This window comes from Trichoplusia ni, chromosome 20 (genome assembly GCF_003590095.1).
Source record: "Trichoplusia ni isolate ovarian cell line Hi5 chromosome 20, tn1, whole genome shotgun sequence".
In the NCBI taxonomy this organism is placed as follows: domain Eukaryota; kingdom Metazoa; phylum Arthropoda; class Insecta; order Lepidoptera; family Noctuidae; genus Trichoplusia; species Trichoplusia ni.
Window position 1 is genome coordinate 7,079,576 of NC_039497.1, and position 10,532 is coordinate 7,090,107.

The 10,532-nt window shown below is 35.5% G+C and overlaps 1 protein-coding gene across 1 annotated transcript; it reads right to left on the reverse strand.

The window, feature by feature from the left end:
• Positions 1 to 433: 433 nt before the first annotated feature.
• On the reverse strand, positions 434 to 5,413 carry LOC113503976 (tetra-peptide repeat homeobox protein 1-like). Its single transcript, XM_026886119.1, has 4 exons — positions 5,402 to 5,413; positions 3,010 to 3,373; positions 2,638 to 2,849; positions 434 to 1,095 (listed from the first exon to the last, which is right to left on the reverse strand). Exons 1-4 carry the CDS (start codon positions 5,411 to 5,413, stop codon positions 928 to 930), a joined length of 756 nt encoding a protein of 251 aa, XP_026741920.1. The 3' UTR covers positions 434 to 927.
• Positions 5,414 to 10,532: the final 5,119 nt, after the last annotated feature.

Sequence of the window (10,532 nt, forward strand, 5' to 3'; positions counted from 1 at the left end):
TTCATATCATATAGTCCTGGCCTGTATTATCATACGCTGAATTGGCTAGATCTTGTAAAGTGGCACTGGCAGTTTCCTATGGTAAAGATCTAAGGCAAAATGGATTAGCCGTGAAATAGTTGGACTGAAAATTTTAGTGTTTATTGAAAAAACATTAGTTTTTCCTTCTCTTCCACTGCTCCGTATGCCTAGATGGCGATTTTTAAATAGCAAGATGTTATTGGCTATTGCTAGCACAGCGTATTATAATAGCAGTCAGTGGTAAACATACATAAAATATAAAATATTTTATACGTAAACATACATATACTAAATACACTGACAGGGGTTAACAAACCCAAGTCTTTTTAATTTTAATCATTTAAAAGTATAATATTGGCAATAATAAAAATTAATACATATTTAATTACAATAAATTCAAAATGGCGTCAGGCTTCTTGTGATTGCACTTAATCCCTAACTTTTCTCACAATACCTGAACTTAAATTCGCAAGTTAGTGACGTCATAGGTCATGTTGAGCCGCTATTGGTCGTAAGTTCTCATCGCGGCGTGTGATTGGCTGTTTCAAATGATGTTCGAAACCGTTGGAATCTGTCACTTTTAACATACGAAAATAAGTTCTAGAAGTCACACTCACACCTATAGCTACTTATCTACATCACATAATACCGTTCTGACTACGTACAAAAAATCCATGAAAATGCCTTTTAACATTTCATATTGGTTTTCACTCTATGACAGATTCATTTTTTAAATTAAATCAAGGGCTAAACAACTCATAATCATAAAGACCAAAGCGTCAACTCCCTTGAAATTTGTATTTAGAATTCTCACCATACTGGCTGACAATCAGACTTCAAAAAACAAAAACACATCCATTCGAAATTTGATTTGAATCTGTCATTTTGTGACGTCATTTAGACAGTTTACCATCCGTACTTGGAGTGGAGAGAGTGGCCGTGGGCGTGGAAGTCGTGGAAGATGGGCGCGCTGGCGTAGGACTTGACGACTGGCACGGCGACTGGCGCGGGTACTGGCACGGCTACTGGCTTGGGCACAGCTACAGGGTATGGGTGGGGCACGGGGACGCCGACCTGTAAATAAAAAGGTTTTATAAGACGTCATTAAATAATTATCTTAGTAAGTAAGAAATAATTAAGTAAGTAGTTGAAACAATATTAACTGTAAACTAACTTTGTACCTGAATCTCATGCACTTTTGAAAATGTCTAGAAAATGGCAAATGAGGATTTTTTGGGGTTGAGGTTTCAACCACAATATTTTTTTCCATGAAAACACTCCTTATCCAAGTTAGAAAAAAAGATCGTTATCCAAGTTGTAAGGGAAGGTCCTTATAACTTCGATATACTAGCTAGCTGTATCATGCAACATGTCCTCTAAGTTACGTCACAGGAAACATGACAAAATAAATCACCGTTTACTAGACCACGTATATCACCTAGTGGAACAAGTGCCCCTTATAAGCTAGTATCAAGAATCGTGTTCAATTGAGTGGCACGCGCTGTCCAGCGTGACGGAAACGCAACTAATCTTGATCATTATCTCGTTACTGTGGACTCTGGGAAGCTTAAAGTAAACGCTTAGCAATTTAATGAGACTGTTTAGGTTTGTATTAATGTAATTGATTGAATCCAAGTAAAAGGATAAAGTATAAAGCAACAGATTGAAGCATGCATCAGACCATTGCAGGTTGTCGCGAAAAAACAACACACAACTCCGAAAGGATGAACTACTTAGAGAACCTCATTTGTTATTTGGAACATCGTTTGTGTACCTCTCAATGAAGTACATTATGACATTGTATCTCTTTCTAATGATAATTATAAAAAAACTGTCTCATTCGACAGGGAAATAAATGAAATACAAAAATGAGCTCCAATGACCAATCAACATTACCTACAAGTCAATCCATATTGATGATTGTGCCAAGGTCCATCCACATGACATAATGTAACTCCACTGTTATCCAATCTTACAGACAGCTGGTAATTTTAATCGCTTCATTACCCTAGTGCCATCAAGCAACAGTATAATACTTCTAAAGTTACCACAATCTTCACACACCACAGACAAGTGTTGAATTTTAATTGTTATACAAAGTGGAGAATGAGGTTAGAATATTTAGGTTGAGATTCATGAGGTGTTAGAAGTTTTCATGTTTAGAGAAGTAGAAAGGATTTTCAATATCTGGGGCTGAAGATTTTGATAAAAAACCATTTTCAGATCGGAGTAGTTTAAACAAATATTTTTGGTTTTGTAATTAGCGTTCGATTGCGTAGTAGATTTTCTCTTGAGTAGACACTCGGAAATCCTGTTTATGTAGCCAATTATATGATAGATTTATAGCATTAATGTCTCATCTCAAATATAGAACATTCTGCACCTAAACATTTTACATCTTGTATTTACATCTCTATTTCACTACTACTTCTATCTTACTTTATGGAACGATAGTGTCCATGAAATTCTCAAAATTGTGAAAATTCATACCTTAAATAGGTCTCGAACCTAACACATCTAGCTACACATGCCTGTAGCTTTACCAACTAAAAAGAACAATGACCAAGATTTGAATTGTGTTCAATAGCTCAAATCCAGTTCATGCAATATACTCACTTGTTTGATGACAGGGTATGGCACGGCGTGCGGTACAGGTACCGGCACGGGCCTGTCGACGGGAACGGGGATGTGCTTCTCAACGGCCACCGGGTACGGCTTGGGCACCGGCACGGCGTACGGACGGTCAACCGGCACTGGGACGGCAACCTGTAATGTGAAAAAAGGCTTTAGAAACCCGTTTTGTAAGAATATGAGTTGAGACGTATTGCCTTAGGGAGTGATTTCATTTTTGATCTGATTAGGGAGGAACATACATGGATAGAAGTAGATAAAGGCGTATATAAGGGAATATGTGTTGATTTAGAAGATTATAGTGGTTTTAAGCCAGGACGATGAGTAAATGCAAGATACTCCACAGTTTAGCTTTACTGGAAGATTTTGAATTGGAGAAGAAACTAAAACAAACCTTAACGGGCACAGGGTAAGGCCTGTCCACAGCGACAGGGTAGGGAGCGGGAACTGGTACACCGACATGTTTGGTGACTGTAGTATGGACATCAGCTCCAACGATAGTGCCCCCTAGAGGTCCACCGTAAGGACCTGCAGCGTAGGCCGCACCTATTGGCCCCGCGGACAGATGGCCGATTGGCCCAGCCGCGTATCCATGCCCAAATGCCAGTCCGTGGCCTATCAGAGGCGCGCCATAATGACCGACTAGGCCACTTCGCTTCTGGACAACTTTGCTCGGTTCAGGATCCGCCAGAACTGAGGCTGCCAGGATAAGGACTGCGACCTGGAAATGAAGAAAACATTTGAATAATTAGTAAAAAAGTTGTGTTGGACAAAATACAAAAAACATTAATTAATTCAGTATTGTGTCATTAAGTTCATTGTTTATTTTTTCCATCGCATTGAACTCTTTTCGATTCAGAGCGGTACCATTCGAATTTAAAATCTCTACAATCTGCTTGAGGAAAACGTAAGTAACTTAGACATTCGAGATATCATGGATATCAGTATTCCACGATCAAGAAAAAAATCGTGACGCAAATCAACGAAAACACCGGACATATGCAAATAAAGAGAAAAGTACAGCAGTAGCCAAAACTGGCCGATGCATTAACGCATACAGCTTATAAACAATGCATTCGATTACTTTTACTCGTTGCGTGATATGACTTCATCAAATCGATTAGTATTCGATTGTGGCTCGACGAAAACGAAAATCGAGACGCTGATTGAATACCATAGGGCTGTGTATACTATGGTTATTAGAACTTGATAAACGGTAGGTTGTACAGACAACAAAGCTTTAGCTATATATTACCAAATTGAACTTTATTGCCTTTGAAATAAAGCTTATTTGTATATCCTAATGTACATACTTGTGTGGTCTAGTGTACAATCGATTCAAAGTGACATGATTAGTGGGTTATTGCGACATAGAAACAATGAATGGTGTTGGGAAATGTTTGTGCGCGAATCGATGTTTATCACATGAATCGAGTTCATAAATACGTTACATTTTGAATATCGGTTCGACACTGTTTTTAGTTATGATGTTGGATAAAGTTAATAAATTCTATCACGCCGAACTTTAATTTATGATATTTTTATAGTAGTTTCAAATTAATGATGATAATATTAGATTAAATATTGCAAAATTTAAACATTACATAGATCTTTTTGTTATTTGGTCCATTTCACCCTTATTCAATATAAAATTTATAAGTTAATGCATATATATTTAACCCATAATTACACCTTTAGATAAAATATAAACTATGTTAAAAAAAATCCAAACACAATTAATTACAATTTATATAATCTAATCTCGACAAAAAACGAATCATGGAACGTACAAATATTTCCGTCGGCAAATCTTGAAAGGATAAGTACGTTTTAATTACTATATCATCTAACGTATGTGTATCAATTTACTTGCTCGGACTAATACGGTTACCTAGCCAGGGAAAGCTGCGAACCGGGATAATGGAACCCGTGTATTATGTAACAGAAAACTAAACTAACAAGTTCTGAGATATATCATTTTTTGTAGAACGTTACATTAAAAGCTTTGCTAGTATGAAGTTGCTTGGAAAAACTAAAATGAAGTACAAGTGGGGACAATTAAATAGCCAGGAGATTTATATTTTTTCGGAAAATAACTTTTGTGAGATGTATTACGTAAAAGACTGTAATTGAACTATAAATCACGAGTGATGTGAAAAAATAGTATATACAGACAGACAGTCAGACACAAATTTTAACTAATCTAAATCTGTCGTTTATTTTACGTTATGATTATTATATTTAAATACAATGAATTAATGAAATAAAAATTAAAAGTAAATAAAAATGGTTCTGCTAAAATTAAATCTGAATTTAAGGGATGAAATAAATGATAATTATATTTATTGCTACGTTGCAACAAATATGAAACAAACACATATTTGAAATTTGACGCTAGTATTTTGGGTCCTTCAGTAATTTAGAGACGAAAAGCACTAAAAAATGAAAGTTACACTTCATGGGAATCGAACTCGAGACTTCAAGATCTCAACAGTTAACCACTGAGTTATTGTAAACGTATTAGCAATTACTAATTAATTCGCGAAACTTGACTCGATTAAAACATGATGAAATGCATTTTTAAATAATTATGTTTTAATTAAATTCGAGTATACTAGTAAATAATTAATTATTTTAATAATTTATCTAATAATATCTATCTTTTTTAAAAATATTAAAATAATCATAACCAACCACTCCAAAACACTTCTACATTTAAATACAACCCCTAAATAAAACAAACACTTACGAAAGCCTTCATTATGTAAAGTACACTGAACTGTAATTAACACTGTAAGGGGCAACTCACACTGTTCATATGTGCTCTGGGTCCCGGCCACCACTTATATAAGGCGCAGCGCACAGCACCCCACTATCAACTCTTTAAGCTTAGCATAGAACGCCAGTATTTGCGACACTTAAGTTTTGTGTAGTTGAAAGGTGGGAATATGGATTTTGATTGAATTGGCTGGTTTTTATGTATGAATACTGTTTTTTTCTAGATATGTTGGTTTTTCGAAAGTAAACAAAAGTGTAGGTATGTCGATTAGGTATATAGACTATAAATTATTATGTCCAGTTGACAAGTATATGTATGTTAAAATGTTTATAATTTTAAAGAGAAGGATCCCATTGTTATTTTTTGTATACAAGCACTAAACTTTTTTTTTGTAGTTTTATTCCAATATCATTAAACTAAGGTAACATTATAAAAAACAATGTTTTTGTGGTTTTCTTGGCTTCATTCAATAGACACTTTATATATATATAAAAAATAGGTTTAAATTTCTAATAATAAAAACGAAACCCATACTCTCCTTTTATATCGGCCATTAAGAACCTTAAAACATAGACTTTAAATAAACAAATAATAACAATTTCATTTAATTCGTACTATCACTGCTACACATTTTACTAGCTTCCCTGTCCAACATTATAAGACCTCTGCTCATAGTTCGTCCAGACGATCTCTATCGTCTTTGCTCTACTTTTCCTGTACTCTACATATTTCAGGGGTCATCTAAACTGGTCATCTTAAAGTAGTGTCCGATTAATTTTGACAGCGTTGTTTCTGATACGCAAGTTAGTAAGTTTAGTGTCTCAAGTAATTTATTCGTGAAGTTTATTGATTGTATCCAGGGACCGGCCGGATACTCATTGAAAGGGTTTTTGAAGGGGTTTTTTTAAGCGCTTCAAGAAAAAACCCTATGACATATGTTACACCTTCGAACGGATTACTGGAACCCTGTTCCGAACAGGTTACCCTTTCACTACCCTGTAACACTGTAACAGGGTAACCCACTCCAACCTAAGACAATGTAATATGCACTCTTTATCATAGACATTAGTTTGAAAATAGTATAACCACGAGCGCACGTGACATCTTACCGCCCAGCGGCGCCATTGTTGCATTTACCGAACAACTTGTAAACATGGAATAAAAATCATTGTGTATATGATCTTACAGTTTAATTTTGCTTGTCGCACATTTCAAACGTTGTGATATATATTTTTCGTGTCTATTCTTGTAGACCAGGGTCGATAATTTTTAAAACCAAAAAAATAATAGTAGGATGAAACCTATTAGAAAAGGAGGGGAATATTATAAAAATGAAAGGAAAAATAATTTACGGGCGATCTGAGGTCGGGAAGGGGGTGGGAGTGACGTTTGAAGAGTAAAAAAGGGATTTTCTCGATTTCCGGCAAAACTAAAATTCGTATCGAAAAAAGTCAAATGGCAAAGTTGTAGGAATTAAAAAGATCTAAAACTTTTGTGTTTACACTTTTTTCACATAACCTCAATTTTTTTGTGAAAAATCCAAAAAAACAAGATTGTGGTTTTTTTTTATCTTTTACAAAAAAATATTTTTGTAACGATATTTGGTGAAAACTTACTTTTTTGTGTCCCAAATACGCTGTAATTTATTTGATTAAAAATATTAATTTTTTCACTTTATTTTGAATTAATATAAAAAAACACTCTAATTTTCAATCGAAAATTCACCCGTCAAATCTTCTCAGAAAATGCAAAAAATGAAAAAAAACTTGTTTTCGATTTTTTTACTTTAATTATAAATAATTTCATCTAAAAAATTTGATCTCATTTTGTGTTCAATAGACCAATAATCGAGGAAGGTTTAAGGCTAGGTATATAAAATTACGCTTCAACTAATAGGAGCGAAGATTTAATGGAAAATGTGGCAAATACGGGGAAAAATATTAATCTTCGAGAGCATTCGTTCAAATATTCCTAACTTATATCTTCTAACCACGCGGACGAAGTGGCGGGCAACAGCTAGTTACCTATATGGCTGGTTTTCTTATCATGCTGACATGACGCGACGTTTCGCGCGTAGGTAGTTTGTCCGAGAGGCGCGAGTCGCAGCGCGACGCCTCGACGATAGAAGAAAATCATTTGTAGTCTTAGTAAAGCAATGAGGGGCCGCTAGGGTGCAAGTATGCAGCTCAAGTTTAATGGGTAATTCAGGGTAACACGAATAAAAGCCTTTCGTGAAGGTAACCACTTCAAAGGGTTAAGTTATTGAAGGGGTTAACCCCTTCACGTGGTTACCATAATGAAGGTGTTAACCATTTCGCTGGGTTTCGAGGATGTAACTCGAACAAAAGGTAACACTGCGATATGAGTTACCCCGTGTACGGGTTACCCTGTCAAACGGCTTAACTCTAAAGTGGGGTTGTCCGGTCCCTGATTGTATCTTAATTAATATTTCGTTTAAACTGGTAGTTGGGTTGACTTTTCTTGGTAATCGGTACTGGTTATTTGTACAAATCTTAGTCAAATTAGTTTGAGCAGTTTTGTATATTAAAGAGCTCTATTATCGCCAACAAACTGCATTGCAGTTTGGCGATTTTTTATGTAATTTTCTAATTTTTGAATAAATAATAAAAATAAGGACTTCTCATCTAAAAATGCAACACATTTTTCATTTTCCTAATGGTCTAAGAGGCCGTGACCCCAGACCTACGTTATTTTATAAAAGCTGAAAGTTTGTCAGCGAATGCTCCCAACATAGGTAGGAACAATGGTCGATTTTGAAGTTTGGGTCATGGTGGCTTTGGCAGATAAACGGTACTGTAAATCAAGATTGAAGACCATTTTCAAATTTTTTTATACATCTTTTTACGCGGTATCCTCAGTGTGACGAATCAGACTGGATTGTTTTTCAAGTTTTAATTCCACCACTGCGCGATCAGATACTAGTTTCAAGAGTCCATCTACCACAAATACTATTGTCCTATTTTTTGTAACCTACACGCTTAATTAGCTGAACCTACTTCATATAATAATATATCCTGGGACAACTCACACACGGTTATCTGATCCCAAGCTAAGCAGAGCTTGTGTTATGGTAACCAGACAACTGATAAACTTACTTATATATTTCTAAATACAAACATATAATAGATAAATTACACCCAGACACCAGAACAAATGATCATGCTCATCACACAAGATTTGTCCTGGGCGGGAATCGAACCCACGACCTCCGGTATAGCAGTCGGGGTCGCTAACCACTAGACCAACAGGTCCGTCATCAAGTGCATACAAGTAGTTTGATAATTAAAGGTTTTTCCATTGGATAGGTTCCAACTGACATGGCCTAAATGACACATGTAGGTCACTAGAGAAGCCAATATAGCAATGCCTTAGTAATTAGCAAGTCACAAGGTCACTGACTATTGCTTCACTCCACTTTGATTCCCATACAGTTTACACCCACCCACACATTCTGCAAGTGTATGAGAAATAGTAATGGAAACAAAAGAAATGAGCTAACGAAAATATTCCATTGAATTTCTTTTATTGGACTGTAAGGCCGTTGGAAGTAAGATGGCTTGGTTATCTTGATTTTAGAACTAGAAGCTTCAAAATAAGTTTAATATTTGTATACGTTGATGGAATCGACAAAATTACACCAAATGTTAGTCTAAAACCTTCTTAAACATTACCTATGTTCTTAAAAACATCCCTAAAAGATACATTAATTAATGTCTCCACAGATAGCCGAGTGTTTTTGTGGTCACAACGCCAAACTTAGTGTTGGCGACGAGTAGCGGGTTCGATCCCGGCGCAGGACAATAGTGTGATCTACAAATGCTTGTTCTGATTTTGATTTATTGGCCCATGTTACGAATTTCATGAATGTTATGATAATTCCCGTGACTCAAATATTTAATTCTTTAGCGCAGGACTGGGTTTTAAAAGACAGGATATAGAAAAGGTTACAGTAATATCTCCCCTCTCTCTCTCTCTCTCCCTTATAAAGATACTAAATAGCTAGCTACTTCACAATTAAATACATTATCAACCATCACAAGTCTATTTACTTAGAAATAGAACTGTATTGTTACTGTTGCGAAGAGCCCTTCGCCTTTGACCTTCAACAAAATGTCACGTAGACACGACATTGTACTCAGTGCACCTCTACTAGTACTAAACTCTGTGTAGGCTGTAATACAACCTTTCACTAGGAAAAACTGTTAATAAGTCTCGCAACACTAAGAGTTCTCTGCAAACAAACTAAAGAAAAAAAGAAGAAAAATTGAGCAACCATCGAATTCATGACTGCACCAAGTGTTACTTAACCTCGATGTTTTTATTTTAGTTGTTAACATCGTCAAAAGCTTTAACTGTCTAGATATTACGGTTTATAAGATAAAGCTTGGTGACAGACAGTGGAGCCTCAGAAATAGAATTCCGTTTTTGCTTAGTATCCTAAAAATAGCATTACTACAATGATCATGTTGATTTTGGCATGAGTGTAAAGACAATTATATTTTTTACAAGAGACTTCACATATTGACATGGGTCACACAAAGTAAATACCTACTTCTACATCCAGTGAGGACTACTTTCAAACTCATCCCGTACGTGCTAATACCGTGCGTCACTCAAAATGAGTATCCATCCTATGAGGATTCGAGCGAACCGGTGATTAGAGCAAACTCACTTTATCTATTGCTTGTCTTTACTTATCAATAAAAACATATCGACAACTGTTTTGTACAAGCACCTTTACTTAATACGTACTTGTAGCAGTTAATCGAAACTTAATTACAATATAGTTTAACTGCCTCAAATATCTAACTCCAGGATGCAATATCAAAAAGGCATTAGAGGACTTGCACAATAGTGCATAAATATCGTATCTGTACCTGAGTACTAGGGAAGGTACGTAGGTGCTGCCACAGATTAGCAAGTTAATGGAGAAGCGATCGTATTTTTTACAGTGTATCTTAAAATTACTTCGTTGAAGCTTTTTTAACTTCTGATTTAGATTTTTTCCCATAAATTGGTAATAGTTTTAAATGGGTTAATGTAGTTTTTCAGAAAAATATAATCCACTACATATTTATTG